Raw genomic sequence first — 19,567 nt, 5'->3', positions numbered from 1 at the left:
TAGTTTAGGCCAGGAGAGCGGCGGTACATTCATTAACATATCAACTTACATAAACCAAAGCAACATGTGCCTGGAACTGGTCATTACTTTCAGTATTCACACCCACCCACCTATTCGTGTGGTATCCGTACCTAACCTGGTTGCCCAAAGGAGCAACCGGCGACATGTTCTGACCTATCCCGTCTATTTGCACATACTCTGCGCCGAATGGCAAGTCGGCCAATGGCTTACTGAGCTGGGGTTGCCGCTCAGATCCCATTGGGCCCCGGTTTTCCGTTTCGAACAATGGGATTATGGGAAAGCTCAACATGTACAGAATCAGAGTTTGGGGCTCTCATCCTGGCAGAGGCTGTTCTTGACAGGGAGGGCTACAGGGGATAGAGGCGGCAGTGGTGCGTGGAAGAGGTATGTACTTCCTATTGCCTATTCTTCTTCTTTTTTGTCGGCCAATGTCTCGAACCAAGCACCAAGCCAGAAATGGGATGCTGCTCGTCTTCGAGTTCGACCCTCCATACATACAGTGCTGTTGTATCTGACTGCTTTTCAGAAGTACCCAAAGTAGGTATATTTATCAGACAATGCATTCACAAGTTACAGATATAGTTACCCACCTACTTGCATATGTAGGATGTGTGGGTGTAGGTACAGTCTCCCAGGGCGTAGCCAACCAACGCAGCCCAGCGCAGCACCACCAGCATCCAGCATTGAGCACTGTCAGCATTAGCATCAGCACCAAGCCCAGCTCAACCCAATCCCAACCCAACCCACTCAGCACGGAAGCGAACAGAGAGGCCCTGCAGCAACGCATCCCGAGTCCCTGGGGCGACTGTGCGAAAGATTATAGATCAAACGCAAACGCTAAACAGAATCAGTCTGTAAGCTACCTCTGCTCAGGTACCTTGATGCTAGTCACAGGCAGTACGTACCGACCGAATACTGGGCGTCAGATCTGTTTAGCTTGGCTTGGCCCGCTGAAAAGCCTCCCGCATTTTCTTTGCTTGGTTGTACCTACTACGCTACGTACTCGACTTACTCACAAGACTATCCAAAAACGCCGCCAACCGCTTCTTTATTAAGAAACCTGGCGCTCCTCCATTCCATCCTATAACCGCCTTCTGCCTATGATGCCACTCTTTTCACGGGGGTCCTGATATATTTACTTTGGCTTGGGATTTTCACCTGTCGCTCGCTCGTATATACCCTTTGCATCTCGTCTTCTAGCTTTCGCCCACACTTGCTTGACTTACACGGTATCGTCCAAGAACATCGACGGATGTAAGAAATAAACGACACGACCGCAACCACTTACACGTACAAATCGCCCAGGGTCGTCGTCAACATGGTCGTCTACTGTGCATACTGCGGCAAGCAGTTCACTCGGAAGGTACACAAGTCGTACTTAACTGGTGACCCTGCCAGCTCTCATGTTGCTAACAGGAGTCTCTTCTATAGGAGCATCTTGAGCGTCACATACCAGTTCATACCAACGTCAAGCCGCATCGCTGTCAGAGCTGCCAGCTCTCATTCGCAAGAAGGGATCTTCTTCAACGTACGTGAGCTTCCTGGATGTGACTGCCCAGCGAATGAGTGTATGTGAGAGCAGCAAAACTAATCGAGCCACTACCCAGGCCACTTCTCTACTTACCATGAACAGCCAGCCCTGGACACCAACCCCGGGGCACCTCCTACTGTCGTTGGAAAGCAACCCATTGCTTGTCTGAATTGCGCACAGGCAAAGGTAACTTGAGACTTGCATATCTGTTTTCGTAAAAGATACTGACTGGACGGCCACGAGTAGACAGGCTGTGATAAGCGAGTTCCTTGTGCCCGGTGTGCCGACAAAGGGTTACCATGCGCAGCCAGATTCGCAAGACGGTACGCTGCGACCATATAGCCTTACTGCGAGTGGGAATTCCCCCAGACAAAACTAATTCGAGAGTCGACTAGATCTTCCAAGGCGGCCTTGCGAGCCGCTGCGGCTTTGCAAAACCAGACGCCCGTACCCCAAGTCACAGTCAACACTACAATGAACCCGGCATTTATGGATCTCGATGGTGGCATGAAACAAGATTCTATAGCAAAGCCGATGGTATCTCCCAACGCTATTAGTACTATAGACCCAAGGATACAACAGGGTGAGAGCCCTCACACTCACAAGAACGATTCGCCGGCGAACTCCCACCCAGGCACCGAGAGCAACTTCCCATCTCCGCATGCCAAAGTCGACTTAGATGAGCTCATGTTGGGAAGCGACTTTCTCCACCAAGACCACAACTATAACGATATGCTTGTTTGGCCCGAGTACTCATTGGACCTAAACGACATGTACCCGGCAACAAATCTACCGCTGGGGACAACTGATGTACCTATGCCACCTTTTGCTGAGATGAGCGACGCCTCGTCTAACTCAGAACAGATGAGCTCATCAAGGGGCTCTATCCACACACGAAGCACGAGCACCAGCATCATGTCGAATGGCGAATATGAACCGACAGTCAAGCCTACAGATGTAGCCGTTTCAAGTCCCAACGATACCGCTGACCTCGAAGTTGTCCTTGCCGCTGAAGCTGCTTGGCCGTTGGCCCGATGCACCCCACCAGTGTATTCCGGCACTTGCCCTCGCACCGCCATCGTACACCTCGAGAGCTTGGAACAAAAGAGCAAACAAGAAAATACATGGGATACACTTGAGCGTTACCTAGAGCAGGTTGATTGGGATGCGGCCGATCTTGCCTCGGTGGTACCACTGCAGTCTAGGACTAGGGACAATATGCTGGCGATAACACAAACCTTCTTGCACAAGGCCCTTGAGATACATCGAGGAGGTCTAAGCGGGTACAACAAGGACCGATTCTCGGGCCCTGGCCTGGCGACATTCTTGGTACTCCCACCTTCCAAGATACTGGAGTACTTCTTGCGAAGCTACGTACGCAGCTTGTCCTTCTTCTACTCATTGGTTTCCACAGGTTGCGTGGATCCCAATGAGATGGTCCAGAACAACAAAGCCTCCACGTTGCTTGTTCTGTTGATGATTGCACAAGGTGCTTCGGCTGTACCGACTGCTGAAGCCAGAGCTTTGAGTGCAGGACTGGTGGAAACATGTCGCATCAGTCTTTTCGATATAGTGGGTACCCTGCTTATTCCTTTTTCTGAACAAGTGCTGACTTCGAACTCACTAGATCGAGAAGGATATCGAAATGTGCGCAGACCCCATTACCGTGCGCTGTTCCTTGCTCTTTACACTCCTCGGGGCCTGGAGTGGTGACAAGTGGTTGAGTAAGTCGACACTGCCCCGAGATGATGACCGTGAAGGATCCAGTACTAATTCATCCGAAAGTGGACATTTCGCTGGGTCAACGAGGCATGTACCTGTCTGTAAGTAAACTCTTGAAAGCCCAACACTCGACATTTACCTAATGTGCCTTTTTAGATGTTGAAACATGCTGGCATGTTGGATGCGCAGCCCGCCATGATACCCAACTTCCACGGCTCGCTCGAACTGCAGTGGCGGGACTGGTTAGCTCGTGAAACTCAAAACAGGTATGCCCCGAATTCTGAGTTGTTATTGTAGGTATGCTGTTCTGACATCGCGACAAGATTGGTGTATAACTGGGTCATGGTCGACCAGGAACTCAGTCTGTTCCATGACACAGCACCTATACTCAACATCAGCGAGCTATGCGCACCGCTTCCGGGTCCAGATCTTCTCTGGATGTCGGCCAATGCCGAGCAGTGGCAGCAAGCCATGCAGTCGCTTTACGGCTGCACGGCCAATGTCAACCCCCAACTGCTTAACACGCCGTCTCTCAGCCCTTCTCTCTACGATGTATTCCAGGATTTCTTACACGAAAACTTGTCAAGGAGGCAAAGCACCTTATCCGCTCATCAACTCCGCCTGTTACTCCACCCCCTACAAAGCCTCCTGTGCCACCTGAGGCAGATGCTATCCTGCTTTTCGGACGTACTGAGCACCCGTCGCACAGCATCCCGAACAGTGACCAAAGCGTCCACAATGCTGCGCCTCGAAGAGGTCCAGGCTCTACTGCAGTCCTGGTATGAACTATCCATAGCAGTGTACAACTCCAACCCCAGCTGCTCCGTCAGCAAGACCAACTTGGTCTTATACCACCTGATTTCTCTGAATGCCGTCACCAATTTTCCCGAGATCGAACGATTAGCTCGCCGGGAGGGCTTTGACGGATCATACTGGGAGCTATCCCTACGGCACAAGCGTTGCATCTACCAACGTGAAGAGTCGATCTTCCACTGCGGCCAAGTCCTGCGTCTCATCAGAACGATGCCTGTTGACAGGCGCCCGACATGGTGGAGTGCCGCTCTCTACCGCGCCGCGTTGATCCTCTGGACAGATAGCGTCTCTCGTTTAGACCCCAACTTCCAGAAGCGAGACGAGGGGAGTCTCGTGGCCATTGATCAGGTCACCCCCGAGGATCCTGCAGTCATTGCCTACTTATGGAACGGGGATGGAATCCCTGTCCTTTCCCGCGGCGATGGTAGCACTACCACCCTGGACACTCCGACGGAGGTGCTGCTCTACGCCGCCAAGTCCATCGACGAGGGAGTTAGCTGCCGCCTCAGCGACGGTATCAAGAGGAAGCTCCTCGCCCTAGGGAATAACTGGAGGGTTGATGGGCTTACATCGACCTCAGTTTAGTGATGTGACCATTACTCTGCATAATTTACCATACCAGCGGCACGCTTCATTCTCGCTATACATTGCAAGCATACATTCACCGCGACGGTTCTCATACTTCGGAGTTCAGGACTACCTTCTAATTATTTGGCGTTCAGGGGTTCAGGGGATTCCGGCATGGTTACCCCGGCTAGGTCCAGCCGGTCGGTTGGTGATGGGGACGAATTTTTTGTAGCTCACGGCGATACGACCGGCCGTCCCTAAAGAACATTGAAGACACATGCATATGAGAGGAGAGTTATGGAAGAGTAGATCCCCTTACCGGCGTACACATGATTATCTGCCAGCAGGGATGAGACTCCATCTCCACGTGCTTCAGGACTTTCTGCTTCTACTGTATATATGAGGATAGATAGATAATTCTTAGATACCACAATACACATTTGATTTGCAAGGAAGCTTGGTTACTAATTCCTTACTGAACTTTGGGAGTCGTGAAACGATGCTCCTTCAACGTGTATGTTCCTTACTCATCCCACCACGCCACCCAAACTCTTTTCACTATCATGGCCTACTGGGCTTCGTCATTGCGCATTGGGTATACTTCGAACAGAACCGTGGCTCATACTGACACTAGTCGCCAACAGTCCTGGCGAGGTTGCATGGCAAAGTCGCCGGACGAATGTGGTAGCCTAAAATCTATCTATATCGGGATGAAGCTCCCGTCACCTAGGAGAAGGCATAGCCTCACTTGCGGCAGTAAGCAATGGTGGATAGGTGGATCAATCGTCTTCACCTTACGAGGTGAAGAGTGGGTGAGTGTGTGTAGGTATATCCAGACACCTCCTCAATCTGTTGAAGCTGGGAGCCAATCACACCAGCGGCATTGGGATCCCGAGGAAAGAAGGATCCAGGTAAGACGGCTGTTAGAGTTTCAATACGATGTTGTTGGAGCATCAACACTTTCTTTTTGGCCTCGCGGGCGAATCACGACACAGATCGACCGACGAGCATGCAGGCCAGGCAAGCTTACATGCTTACTTATTCCCCCATCATATCCACACACAAACGCGCGCGCGCACACACACACACACACACACCCCAAAACAAGCGCGGACAAGTATAGCTGACCAATCAGTATTGCGAATACCTCGGGGCAAAGTCGAAATCGAAATGCGTGGAAGAAGGTATAGCCCTCGGCATCCTGACCGAAATGACGACAGACAACTTGTCTAGGACTTCTTTTGAGGACATGTTTCCTTATTCTGATCTCGCTTACTGATTGATGCACAGATCGATGTGGATGCGCGAGGTGATTAGAAAACATCCACCCTCAGGCATATGTATGTCTCATGCAGACCGCAAGTCTATCTATCCATTCCCCAAAGGTACTAAGCCTCAACAACATAACTGACGACTCGTTCATTCGTTCGGGTTTTGTGGCCTCGTTCGGGTACATTTTCGGTCCCGTAACTCTCAATGCTCTGACCGGAGAGAGCTCGCTATCTCATGTACGTTGATGTATGTACATGCCATATCGCCCGTGATCTATGATCTGATCTAGCCCTGTCATGGATAATTTGCTTGTGTAGCAAACAACAGCCGTCGTTGATTTGACTGACCCCACATCAAGCTCCTCCTGCTTACCCCCAAATTTGGGATCTGCATATCGTGATTCTCTTACCTCGTGCAGGCTGACCAGGCGTACGAGGGAGCGGGGGCGGCCAAACTGTAAGACACAACAAAGAGAGAAGGTGCACCAACAACAAAGGGGGCGAATTGACTCCGCGTTGATGATCCGTAAGGAACAACTATGTGCACAAGTTCTTCCGCTACAGGAAAGGCGAATCCTGGCGCCGAGCATGTGTGTGTGTGTGTGTGTGTGCGTGTAAGTGGGCTTGGGCCGCTGTGAGATCCGATTGCGTGGGCTCGTACAAAGAACCTCTAATTGCCTCTCTCGGCCAGCAAAGCATCTCCGCCTCCGTCTCTGCATCTCGGTCACAAGGCAGAAAGCAAGAGGCAGTAGTGAGAGGACCCCTGGATTCTTGGTAACACGTCACACACACACACATACAGCCTCTCAGAAGCGGTCGATGTTCTCGGGCGGCGCCTAAGCGAGGCGATACCGGCCCCTCGTTAGTTGGTTCTACATACCTAAAGGTTCCCACCGGCGCGGGCGGGCGAGCGATGATGGCCCTGGTGTAGGTAGTATGCATGCAGGCGGGTGCATATGCAATGCGCGACGAAGCGAGGTCTCGCTCTCGTTACGGTGGGAGAAGAAGGGTGGGCGGTACGGTACAGGCCGAAAAGGTGTGGTGTGTAATTGATGCGGGTGTGTCTCATGCGTACATGTGAAGGCATGTATGTCTGTGATGGAGAACCCAGAAAGAAGGAACGTTAGGTATGTTACATATACGAAACCGGTCAGGGCTGGCCGGTATCAATGATAGCTCGTTGTAAGTTGGTGATAGGGCGACTCCGATTCTAGGCATCCATCACCTTGCTGTCAAGAGAAGAAGAGCATGGGTGCGGGAGTTCGGCTCAGCTCGAAATCGTGTCGTATACTTACCGTAGTCTGCGAGGCAGCGGCACATCGTCCCCATCCACAAGTGCCTGCTACTCTCGTCTGACCGGAAACCGAGCTTCATGTAGTTAGAAATTATTGTAAGCTGTGCGAAACCGATAACAATGTCAACTAAGGCTAATACGACAGGTGGGCGTACATCTAGGGAAGGAGCATTGAAAGATAAACGATCGATGCCTTCGAGTCCTTCCAGGTACCGCACGAGCCACATTTTATGGGACCCCATTCTCCATTCTGTTTCTCTCCAGCGTGGGAAGCGGGTCTCTCAGCCCTCACAGCCCCCCGCAATCTGACAGTTCAATGCAACTGAAGAGCGGCGGAACAGGGCCGCCGGCAAGTTTCCATCACGAACCAACCCGCCCCCAACCCATCGCTTGGCTGAAGAAAGGACGGCCCGCCTCCTTCCAACCTTGTTGGCTGCTTTCCATTGCTACTTGGCATCGTATTTGATGTGTGTGGCGTTTCTTCCCAGCAATGGAACTAACTGCCACTCCCGACAGCCCATTTCAGTTGTGGCTTGCTACCGTCACATCGCTCATTACCGATGCGCAACACGCAACAACAAAATTGATTCAGGAACCTGTTCAGGCACCATGCCACTATCCGAACCATTGCCAAACCGGGAGAAAGTACGAGGAAGGTTTTGCCGTTCCTCTCTGTGACTCCCACGACGATTCACTGGACGAGATACATTCCCAAGTAGACCTCACTGCCTGCGAATCAATGACCAGATACATCTCCCAGTATCTAGCACCCAGGGGATAATCAACGAGGTATCGTACGATGCATTCGTATGAGCATACCGGTAGCTGTCAGCTGATGGAATACTTTGGCAACAAGATGCGAGCATATCATGCATACTCCCTGCCCCGCACCAAAGGGTTTTCCCTTATCTGCTGCGTATCCGTATAGCATGTGCCGGCATCATAGCCGGGTGTTATATCCACCAGAGCCTCGTCATGGACAAAGTAGCCAATATACGTGAGTAGGCACGCCTTGGAACTGGAGGCATATGGCCGGCTCAAAGATAACATGATCAATCGGTCCAGGTCTGTCTGTGTACAAAGGGGATACACGGCCATCAGTTACACCAGGAGCTCAAACTGGTCATTTAACATGTTCAGAGCCCTCACGACTGCGTGGTCCTGCATTGCTTGCTACCAGAATGTATGATCAACCACCAGGGACGTGTCTTTGGTCTTCCAGGAAATGGCATTGACACCATCATGCCGATACCCCCAGGATTCGATGTTCGTATCGCGAGAGGGTGCCTGCATCATAAAGAGCCTCCGTCAGAAGGGAGAATGGTCGTCTTCGAGTGGCGTGATAGCCTCGGCTATACACAACATGCCTTGCAGCCATCAATGGGCCATTCACTGAGTTTTCGCTTCGCAAGATGCACAGAAGACGCGAATTGAAACGTGGTAGGCGGAATGACTACTGGGTTCGCCCACCATGGATTGATTGTCGCCAATATCCATCAAATCGCAAAGATGAGATTGACAGTCGCAAGTGGCAGGTACGCACATTGTCAGCGCAAGCGACAGCGTTCTCGCCGCAATCTGCACTGTCGGACTGTGTTCGACATCAGTGAGCTGATGCCAACAGCCCACGAGTCTGCTTTGCGTCTGATAATGACATGTGATGTGAAGATATACGAGCTACCCCTATTTAGAAGCCTTGGAGAGTCAAGATAGGGGTAGCTCGTATATTTGTTAGGCATGGGTGATAGAGAAGCAGTTGCGGTTTCCAGGGCAACCTTATCAGATATGAAAATGGTTACCCACTATGCCAGTGTAAGAAGGACCAGTGTACGGAGGAACATCCTTTGGCCAATAGCGTTGGCCAACCGGAGGTCCGTTGGGGGCTGATTGATGCTCAAGCAGCACCTCTGTTTTTAGCGAGGGGCCCTGGAGCTGCTTAGTGGATGGACAGGGGAGCTGTCGGGCGCCGGCCAATCATGTTGGTGCTTTGACCCTCGATCGTCTCAAAAGGGAAAAAAGTGCAAAGCCTAAGCTCAGTCGCTAAGATGGTATTTACAGAGGGAACCATGCCGACAGTCTATTCGCATTTGGATCACTCACGACTATACTGGCAACTTGTTTGCTTGTACGACATGGCTTCGCATCACAAACGCAATGGTATAGAGACTGACTCGCTCAGATTCCGCCGGAGCTTGGGCCGGGCGCAATCGCATTGCGAAGGGGCGCTCTCGGGCTCCCTTGGGCTCTCCCCTCGGGCTCTCTCCACATCGCAAAAACGTCAGTGAGATCCGGTCCGTCCGTAATTGTCCAGCAACTCGTCCGACAGTTTTCCCCAAACATGGCACGCAAACCACCGGAGACCCCAAGACACATCCATCTCCCTTCTTCCTTATAAAGGGAAAACCGTCTGGTCCACTCTTGGCCGTTTCGATCATTCCATTCTTCCATCCTCATCATCTATCGCCCCATACCTCTCTATCATTGCCATTACCATCTCTCACTTACACAGTCATTAACAATCACCAACACAACACTACAAAATGGCCCCTTCCGCTACCCAAGACATGACCTCCAACACCATGGACAGCGCCTACACCCAGCACAAGCCCCTCGCCGGCAAGGTGGCGCTGATCACCGGTGCCGGTCGCGGTATCGGCCGGGGTATCGCCATGGAGCTGGGCAAGCGCGGCGCCTCCGTCGTGGTCAACTACGCCAAGAGCTCCTCGGCCGCCGAGGAGGTGGTCGCCGCCCTGGAGAAGATGGGCTCCAAGTCGGTCGCCATGCAGGCCGACATCTCGGTTCCCACCGAGGTGGCCTCGCTCTTCAAGCGCGCCATGGAGCACTTTGGCCACATTGACATTGTCGTCTCCAACTCGGGCATGGAGGTCTGGTGTGAGGAGACCGAGGTCACCCCCGAGCTCTTCGACCAGGTCTTCAACCTCAACTGCCGCGGCCAGTTCTTCGTCGCCCAGAACGCCCTCAAGCACTGCAGCCGCGGCGGCCGCATCGTCCTGACCTCGTCCATTGCCGCCCAGATGGCCGGCGTCCCCAACCACGCCCTCTACGCCGGCTCCAAGGCCGCCGTCGAGGGCTTCACCCGCTCCTTCGCCGTCGACTGCGGCAAGAAGAACATCACCTGCAACGCCATCGCCCCCGGCGGCATCCAGACCGACATGTTCGACGCCAACTCGTGGCACTACGTCCCCGGCGGCCACGAGGGCATGGACATCAACACCATCAAGGCCGGCCTCGCCAAGCTCTGCCCCCTCGACCGCGTCGGCACCCCCGAGGACATTGGCAAGGCCGTCTACTGCCTCGTCAGCCACGAGGGCGAGTGGATCAACGGTAAGTTTTCCTCCCCCCCTTCCCCGCATACATACCCACCTGCATCTCCCGGATAATTTTTCCATGTAAGCTGACAACAACCCTTACCTCACTCTAGGCCAAGTCATCCGATGCTCTGGTGGCGGTGTCTAAGTCTCTCCGGTTAAGCTGTGCCGGTTGGTCGGAGTGTGGGGATTAGGGAATGACATATACGTGGATCCTCCTAGCCATGATAGGACGACATCCCCCCCCTATTTACGAGTTGGCAGGAGGCCTGGCCCCGGAATAGCAAAAAGGCATTATATTACTTGATAGTTAACACGCGTGTATATTATCAATAGCAATTCTGGTTTCACGAAAAGAAGCGGTCAATGCCAAAATAGATTCTCTATGCTCACGGCCGGATGCATCGCTGGAGTTGATGAGATTTCTTTGCATGCTAAAGACTATTGCTTCTGCTCATCACCTACCTTCCAAATGATACAATGGTACTATAGCGCATAATCCCGCCCTTGTCTTTTTACCATCACGCCTGAAGATATTTCCTTTTCACCGTCAGCATGCACCGCCTCGCACTTTCCTGCTCCATTTTTGTTGGTCGTTCCATGAGACATCTTATCGCGAAGCCCCAAGATATGATCGACCATCAGTTAATCTATATCGCTTGGCATATATGCCTGTCATCACGGGATGTAAGCTTGATAAGCGGTATGCGTTTCATTTAGACGAGCCGAACTGCGTTCGATGCATGGGCCCACGATGATGGAAGGAGTCAACCCCCAGCAGCAGACAGTCCCACCCACTTCACCCTCAGTGGCGAACATCGCGGCCGCAACTCTACACTCATCCAGGCACAGCCAATAATAGGCCCATGAACGTCTTCATGCACGCCATTCCCTTGCGACCCAATAGGACAGAAAGAAGCCGATTTAGAACCAGGCTGGCCCTAGTCAAGTCGTTGCCCAACATCGCGGGGTGTGGAGCAGTTCCTTATCCCCGTGCCCGAGCCATGAGCCCTCATCCAACCATTGCGAGTGGCTGAGCGAGCGAGAGCAGAATCTGGGTTGGCTCGCCACGTGTTGTAGGCATGTCGTGACACCACCGAGAAAAAGGAAGTACGGGGACAAGTGGCAGGCTGCCCGTGGAGCCGTGCTGGCGGGTTCGGAGGTCCGTCGCCATCCCATCAGTTGACTCTCCAAAACTTGGAACTCCTGGCAGGCATGTGAGGCTCTACTAAGCATTTGACAGTAGCTCTCCGCGATCAGTCAGCTTACTCGGGAACCCTGTCGTGTAGCTCCGCCCGAAGCCCATGTTAGCCTTCCGTAACGACTATGAGCATCTATAGTTAGATTGAGCCTTTCGCGCTGAAGCGTCATTGCTAAATGCATTGGGCCTTTAAGGATAACAATTAATCCATGGGTGCTATGTTGTTATATCGTATAGGGGGTGTGACTCTAGCACAACAAACAGCCCATAGACAAGTCCGATCTTAGCAGCGATAATTATCTCTCTCCAACGGACCTTGCTACGCATCAAGATGCCATTTTGGTACCAAGAATGGGGGTTTTCGCCTGTTCACGCACCCGATTGCCGCGAGTCAGACGCACCTTAGGGGTCAGGGGAGCCTCATCATTCCCTCTGATAGGCCAACGGGAGAGCAGGTAAAATCTCCGTTTGGTTTTCATATGCGACCAGGTTATATCGGCGCTGCTCGTAAACCAGTCAAGCGGGCGATCGCATCTGCGGACTGGGCGATGGCATCTGTCAATGCAGAGTCGACATGAGTTTGTCTCAAGTAGTTGCAGCACTACCATGTCGTCTTGTCTGCCCGCAAACGAAATGCTTCAAGACATTGTTGCAACGAGTATATACGTGTCACCAGTCTTTTTTTCCCTCTGGTGTCTGAGTGGCAACGGCCAAGGCGCCGTCGAGCCTCCAACTTGAGGCGTCAAGTTGCGAGACAATACTGCAGCTATGAAGCTGTCCAACCCTAAAGGCCCGAATAGCTGATCCGAGACCATCAGAATATCGAATGCATGGGAAGGTTGGCATCAACCAATTCGTAGGAAATTTCTTGCCCTGGGGAGGTCCGGCATCTCTGTGAAACCCTGAGATACCTACCTGCCGATACGGGTATGAGCGCATGTGGTTCATCTGTTTGAAAATTGTGGCAAGCATCTAGAACACGGCCCTGTGCCAGATGGTACGTTTCCATATATCGTCTTGAAATCATCCCCTGGCATAAGATGGGGGCCGTGATATGACCAGGCCAATCAGGAAGCTGGCACAACATGCTGCCAGTCCTATAGGATTCAGCTGTGGAGGGGGAAGCGGAATATTTGTCCAAAGGCGCCGCAGCTGCCTTCAGCTATCGGGAGCGGACTGGTTGGTGTCAGCAATCCAGGTTGGCGTTTTGTGTTTACCTGCGAGCGTCGGAGATAGAAGAGCATGACCGCTTCGAATAGCCCTGGTTCCTCCAATCAGCCGTCTCTTGGGTTCCGGGAGGAGGAAGGATTCCCATATCTCCAGTATAGACCGGAGGGGAGGGGTTGCACAAGGAACCGACAACCACCCGTGGGCATGGGGGGCAGCAGGAGACGACCATAGTCTCCGACAAGCCCGCGACCTTGGCAAGGGTGGATGGAGAAGGACAGTGGTGCTGTTGCCTCGAAGCGAAGACGGCGAGAGTAACCGACCGTTCCGCCCGTGGGCGTACGTGGTGGCGCTCGAGCAAATATGCCCGTTTTTCCCTCTTTGTGTACATATACTGCGGTTCGAATTTCCAACCTTCCAATCGTCCAAGGTGGGCGTAGGCAAGATGCAAGCCACAATCCCGCGCAATGCAGTTTTTTTTTCATCGATGACGGAATTAGGTAGGCTTGATCGGTCTGGTTCTCCGGCCAGCTTTGCTACTCGCAAGTCGGGCGAATTTGATGCGATGCACGCGAGTCCATGCTTACTTACATGTTGACCGGGGAGCGGAAACGCCGCGCAATCCTTCCGTTTGTCCTATCCGTTATAGAGGGGAGGGGATTTGGGGGAGGTAAGTAAGATGTAAGTAGGTAGGTAATCAAGAGACGAGGTCGTTGCAGGTGGACATTTCCTGGTGGGTGGGATTGGATTCTGCAGGCCGCTAGGCAGGTAGAAGGCAAAGAGGCAGGCGCAGGCAAGCCCAAGCAGGCGGGGGCAGCAAAGTACGTGCTTGCCTATGCTGGTAAGCCTCAGCAGCCAGAGCGTTCTCCAGGCACTTCTCCGCCAGCTGCTAGGTATGTACTTACTTACTCTTTTAGGGCTTAGTTCGTCCTATGGGCCAATGATAGGATGCCTACGGACAGACGACCACCTAGATGAGGCAATACTTATTTTTATCTTTAACGGCAGAACGATACACTGCGCTCAATGGATTGGGCATTGCGGCCTGTACTTTGCATACTTACTCACACCCAACGAGACGGTCCAATTTTTGAGGCAAGCCGATTCTTGAAAATGGCATTGGCTTAGATCACAGCTACTCGACTCAAGCTCAGTTTGCTTACTGAGGCTGAAAACTAACCGGCCCGGGGGATGTCAGTATGCTTTTCCGCGAGCCCATCAGAGCCCAACTGCCCTCAGCTACGTCACTGCCACGGATGTTTCTATTGGGAACCCCTCCTTCCGTGGCGGAAGGCTACCAAGCGCGAGAGGCTGCATGTATATTGATCGTGGTGGTGTTGTGGGTGATTACTCGACTGGCCAGATCGAAGATGCCTTATCAGACAGACGTCGTCTTTGATTGTAGGCTGTATGGGGGTTCAGGATTGCTGCTACAACGCCTCGTAAAGTATGACACCGGTGCGGAAAATAAGCCAAAGGGGCAACCAATACCCAGCCAGCCACCTCATGCATGCTGGTATTATATACAATGGCATGCAGGAGTTTGTATCACCATAAGAACCCTTCAAGGATGTTTTCGATGAGATAACTAAGAATTCTTGCGGAATTACAGGAGAACTACTTTGCCCGTATGAATGTGAAACACGACCCAGAAACCTGTGTCCCATGATGTATGTAGTAATCTAAGGGAGTGATGCAAATACAAAACCCAGATCCCTCAGAAATCAAACCCAATTGCCCTTGATTAGCGATTAGTCCTGCGCGTCAGTCATGTGCATCGTGATATGGTGGTACACAAGAACTTCGGATGTAAGCGACATTTAGGAGCTTGCCCACAGGGCACCAGCAACGGAAATGTGGCATCACACCGTCGTCCTTGGCAATATCCAGATGGCCGTGCCGTGTCAAGCCACCGCGAGCAAAACTTCCTCTCCCGCAACCGATCTGTCTCTCTCGTAGAACCGCGTTCTCTAGAATGCTTCCCGAAATGATGAACCCTTCTCCCCAAGGCGCCGTACTCGCTTCGCTATGATGTGCAATGAATGACGGTTGCAAGCTGGCCCCATCACCAGCTCGCATAGTAATGTGATAATCATCCCAGCTCGCGTGGGATGACATTGGTTTCCTCGCCACGTTTTTTGTGCTATACGAATGTTATATCGCCCTTTCTATGACTGACAAGATCGAGGGTAGATCCAAGCGTGTGTCCAAGGTAGCCAAGCATGGCGCGGCTGACCTCGGGATCCTCAGACAGGTCTGAACAAACTTCGCGAAATCTCGCGTAGACCTCTTCCAGCTTGCGAAGCTCTCTCGCCAAGATTTCCAGCTCCAGCCATCGCCCGTCTTCTCCATTCAGCTGGTATACACCAAGTGTGAACCCTAGAGGGCCACCGGGGCTTCCGTTATTGACGGCCATGTTCCCAGTGTCGAAATACGTATGAGAAGCATTCTTGTAAAACGATGTAATTTTCCCAATGACAGTGGCAAGCAGCATAGCAGCAGTATGGGTACCGGAACGGCTCATGCACTTCGGGCATGCCATCATCGCGGCACATCCCTCCACGGCTTTGCGGTTGAGAGACAGAACCAAATCAAAGGGAGGGGTAGCCGGGGAAGATGCGTTGTGCAAAGCTTGGAGAGACTGCAGGCACACCGTGAAGCATGTGCAAGAGCCCCCGTTGATTGTAGAGGAAGAGGACTTATGGCGAGTGGGCATCGGTCTCACACTCGGCGTTGCGGTTGGACTTGGAAAATAGTTAGATGACATGCTCGCAGGCGTCGGTATCTGGCTGTAGGCCATCATGTCGTGGGCGGCCGGGTCGGGCCAGGCCATTGGCGTAGGCATGGTCATGTCGAACGACTGTGACCGCACATGTGCCCCAGGCATGTGAGCGGCGGAAACAGCGACATCGCCATATTGGGCGCATGATAAATCTGTAGGGGGCGTCCACGGCATGGCGGGGGTATACATGTCAGGCGGAGCTGGCATACCATCATGTTCACCCATGATTCTTTCGTCGACTCCCAGTAATGTGAGCCCAGTCGATACCGAGGGGTTCCTGCTCATGGAACCATCGACACTGGTAGGAGGCGTAGCCCAGCCAGAGTCGAGTCTGAACATCTGCTCCGAAGATTGGGCTGTGGGTGTAGCATACATCATGGCTTTGTCGTCTCCCATGCCAGATATATCGTTGGCTTCGGGGTGCGGATGCCCATGGTTGCTGTTGCTGGCATCTGCTTTGGGTTTGCCTGCACGACTCGAGGGTGAGTAACGACACTCGATGCCGCACGCGAGACACCGTGAGCAGATGGGTCTGGCTTTGGAGCATTTGACCTTGGCGAGGAAGCAGCCATCGCACGAGGCGCGAAGACGGGGTTGACGAGCCTTGGCTGGGGAAGCCATTCTGGAATGAAAAAGCGATATATGACAGAAATGCTTGCAGTCTGAGACCTATATCCGGGGTGTAACGACAGTGAGCATTGCAGCAGAAGGAAAAGCCGTGGGAGAGGGACGGGGTAGTAATAATGTAGCCTGTATAAGTGAGACCCTCGGGAGGTAGAGGTCGTACAAGGTTTGTGGGGATATAAGACTGGAAGCTAGACACGAAAAAGCGATGGAGTGGGCCCCTGTATGTTTAAGAGAAGGAGTAAGTATCATATGTCATTCTTGTATAAGAGAAACATCGGGGAAAGTCAAGCGAAAGGAAGTCGGCTCCTCGAAGTGGCAGAGCGTTGTGAAGGGAGGAGGGATATGCTTGCATCCTCGAGGGCAAGAAAAGAAGGGAGCACTACTTGGACTGGGAAGGGCCCGGATAGAAGAATGCAAACGCTAAAACCTGATTTGTCCAGGGGAAAGAGAGGGGAGGGGTCAGGTATGGCATGCTGCAGGCGGCAGAAAGTTATCTGCGTATCTCTCTCTCGATGCCCACGTCCATGGAGGGCACGAGCAAGTGCCAGCGGGGGATGGGCTTGTCCACAGAGACAGCGGCCCGCAAGGCGAATTTAGGACGAGCTTCGCCAAGTCATTCTCGTATGTGGTGTGTAGTGTAGGTGCTGGACGGACAGGGTTGCCAGGATCCAGGATGCCTGTCAGTCGAAGAGCCGCCCAAACCATGATCTGGGAATTAGTCCGTTGAGGGAAACGGTGAGAAGCATCTCTACCAGGTCACCCCAGTGCACATGCCGAGCTTTCGAGATGTACGTATGTGGCACTTGCGGAAGCTCTTACACATGGCAGTTGCTCAGACGTCTTGCTTGTAAGCTGAATAAAGCCCGACCATGCTCAGCTGTCGATCCTCACTTGAAGTCGAACGCGCGCGGGTACGATGAGACCGGAATGGCGTGAGCTGGGCGGCGAGTATCCCAATAGACAGGGGCTCCTTCAATCAAACTGAGTGAGCCCCTTTACGCCTATGTTTGGTTACGCCGCGGGACAATAAAAAAATGTTGACGGGCTTGATTCTGCGGTAGCGAGTCCATGTCAGCCAGCCAGTCAGTCATTCAGGCCGGTCAGGTAGAGAGAATAGGGCAAACCGCAGGTGCAGTGCTGATGGACCTTGTGCAGGAGAAACCGATATGCATAAAACACTGGAGCTGGAAGGAGGGCGGGACAACGGGGTACCTTGTTCAAGAGCCGATTCCCGTGAATTTTCTACACGATCCGAGTAGGGTCAGGTCAGTAGAGAGGACAAGGGTACTCGTCATGAGCCCAGATAGTGTGCAGTCGAGGACTTGACAGGGGTCAAGTCAGATGTGGCCCCATTATCTCCAGCAATGCAGGATGCAGCAAGCAAGTGGAAAGTTCGACCAACCGCGTTGCTGCTGACGCTGAGACTCCTTCAATCGGGCACAGAGTTTCATTGTAGGCGGAAACTCGGACCCGAAATGGTTCAAGCTCAGGGAGGATGATAGGATCGGTATACCCTAAAGTCTTAGGTGACATGACGGGAGACAAATCCGGTGGAGAGCTGAACTCTTGTGCAGTAGCACTGCCCATCACGTGAACGGTGACGAATTATTGGAAGCCATTGATGGGAGCACCTTTCTCGAATACTCAAATGGATACAACGTATCAGTGCAGTTGACTCTTCGTCGGCCTGCCTGTCTTTGTCTGACTGTCCTACCAAATGGCACCGAGCGACAAGAGAATCGGGAGTGCCGTTGAGTACAAAGGCTCCAAGCTCTGTGCGTCCAGGCGTGGGAGCTGACAGAACCCTATGCTCGTCACTTTCTCTAGTATGGTCACCTGTCTGTCAATGTCAACGATGCTCGAGATCCATGATACCAATCGAGATGCTGATAGGATGGGGATACCATAGCACTAGAGCACGAGTGTGGGAAGGTGGGTTTTCGGAAACAAAGTATGAGGCCAAGAGGAACAGGAAATCTGCCATGTTAGGTTAGGCACTAAGATTTAGGAAAAGACCAAGTTAGGCCTAGCCGAATACATCAATGCAGTCTGTGTCTCAGGAACTTTGCTGTGCTTGCCCTATCAATCCTTATTTTTAGGTGTGTGGCCCAATCAATCGCACTGATGGCAGGAACCCCACTCGGATTTACAATGTCAAAGAAGTAGCCATGCGTATAGCTGGCTCGTCCTAATATGCCATCTCAGCCACAAGCAGTCCAGATTGGATGTCTATTATTGACATCCATATCAAAAAGGTACGCCGTATATGAGATTGCATTCTCTACATTTCCTTAGTATTTGCAGGGCTCACTCACTGGGGGGTGCTTACAATTTTCACCCGGCAGGCTCTGCCTAAAAATATACTAGACGACGGCTCTTGCCTCCATAGTAGGCAAACAAGTAAGTACAGTACCCCAAGTAAAGGTTGGCTGGCTTCTTCCATCATTAGCGTACTCAGGCACAGCCGCTAGCACTCGCACTTACTGTGCACGGGCGCCGCGCTAAAGGGCGCTATGCTGTCCTTATTTAGCTACCGTTATTAGTGAGCCAGTGGTTAGACTGGGATATTCCCGCCCGCGGCCCCGTCCTGTAGCCACGTTCTATTTGCAAATGAACCTGAACACGGATCGTTTTTTTGTCAGGAAATTGTTGGATAGCTACAGTCATGCCGTCTTCTCTTTCTACTGACCACAGCTCACTAGACATCGTGCGCCTGAAGGAAGTATTTATTTATCTCTATTTCTCTCTCTCGACCTCTCAGGAAACCCGGAACTCCGTGATCGCTGAGCGGGGGCTACGAAGCTAAATTCGGTCATGAGCTGTACAATGGTTGCTGCAAGTATCGCAAGGAACGTATAGGCATCCAGTCGCAAGGAACGTATAGGCATCCAGTCGCAAGCCCTTGCCCCATCCTCACTTGATCTGACCCAAAAATTTGTGCATCCAAAGTCACCTATCATACGGTGGTTGATCTATAAGCCCTATATGCAGACCCCGATCGGGCAGCAGGCAGCAAGCGACTCGTTGACGAATCGGCGACCTCGGCCTCTACCCTTTTCATCATTTTCTGACTACGTGATACACCTGCTCTGCTACTACTATAGCTTTGCTAACTTTCGTGATCTTTTTTTCTTTTCTTTTTCGAACCATCAAATCGAACAACGTCAAACTTCGCCGCAGTCCCAATTGGGGTAAGCACTGCGTAACCTTGATGTCTCTCGTGTGTTAGATAGATCTAATCT

General features: G+C 52.3%; 3 protein-coding genes across 3 annotated transcripts; 2 read left to right on the top strand and 1 right to left on the bottom strand.

The window, feature by feature from the left end:
* Nucleotides 1-1,339: 1,339 nt before the first annotated feature.
* PG985_015554 (uncharacterized protein) lies at nucleotides 1,340-4,672 on the top strand (the record flags this gene model as incomplete). The annotated part of the gene is made up of 7 exons (XM_066835320.1): nucleotides 1,340-1,549; nucleotides 1,655-1,738; nucleotides 1,895-3,124; nucleotides 3,180-3,276; nucleotides 3,338-3,375; nucleotides 3,431-3,540; nucleotides 3,598-4,672. 7 exons carry the CDS (start codon nucleotides 1,340-1,342, stop codon nucleotides 4,670-4,672), a joined length of 2,844 nt encoding a protein of 947 aa, XP_066676523.1.
* Nucleotides 4,673-9,759: 5,087 nt separating this feature from the next.
* Nucleotides 9,760-10,696, top strand: PG985_015553 (versicolorin reductase; the record flags this gene model as incomplete). The annotated part of the gene is made up of 2 exons (XM_066835319.1): nucleotides 9,760-10,564; nucleotides 10,662-10,696. 2 exons carry the CDS (start codon nucleotides 9,760-9,762, stop codon nucleotides 10,694-10,696), a joined length of 840 nt encoding a protein of 279 aa, XP_066676522.1.
* Nucleotides 10,697-15,059: 4,363 nt separating this feature from the next.
* On the bottom strand, nucleotides 15,060-16,319 carry PG985_015552 (uncharacterized protein; the record flags this gene model as incomplete). Its single annotated transcript, XM_066835318.1, has 1 exon — nucleotides 15,060-16,319. One exon carries the CDS (start codon nucleotides 16,317-16,319, stop codon nucleotides 15,060-15,062), a length of 1,260 nt encoding a protein of 419 aa, XP_066676521.1.
* Nucleotides 16,320-19,567: the final 3,248 nt, after the last annotated feature.

The sequence above is a fragment of the Apiospora marii genome (genome assembly GCF_038362585.1).
Source record: "Apiospora marii strain CBS 49790 chromosome Unknown utg000013l_segment0_segment0, whole genome shotgun sequence".
Taxonomy (NCBI): domain Eukaryota; kingdom Fungi; phylum Ascomycota; class Sordariomycetes; order Amphisphaeriales; family Apiosporaceae; genus Apiospora; species Apiospora marii.
Note: the sequence above shows the minus strand (reverse complement) of the source record. Positions and strands in the feature narration are given on the sequence as shown.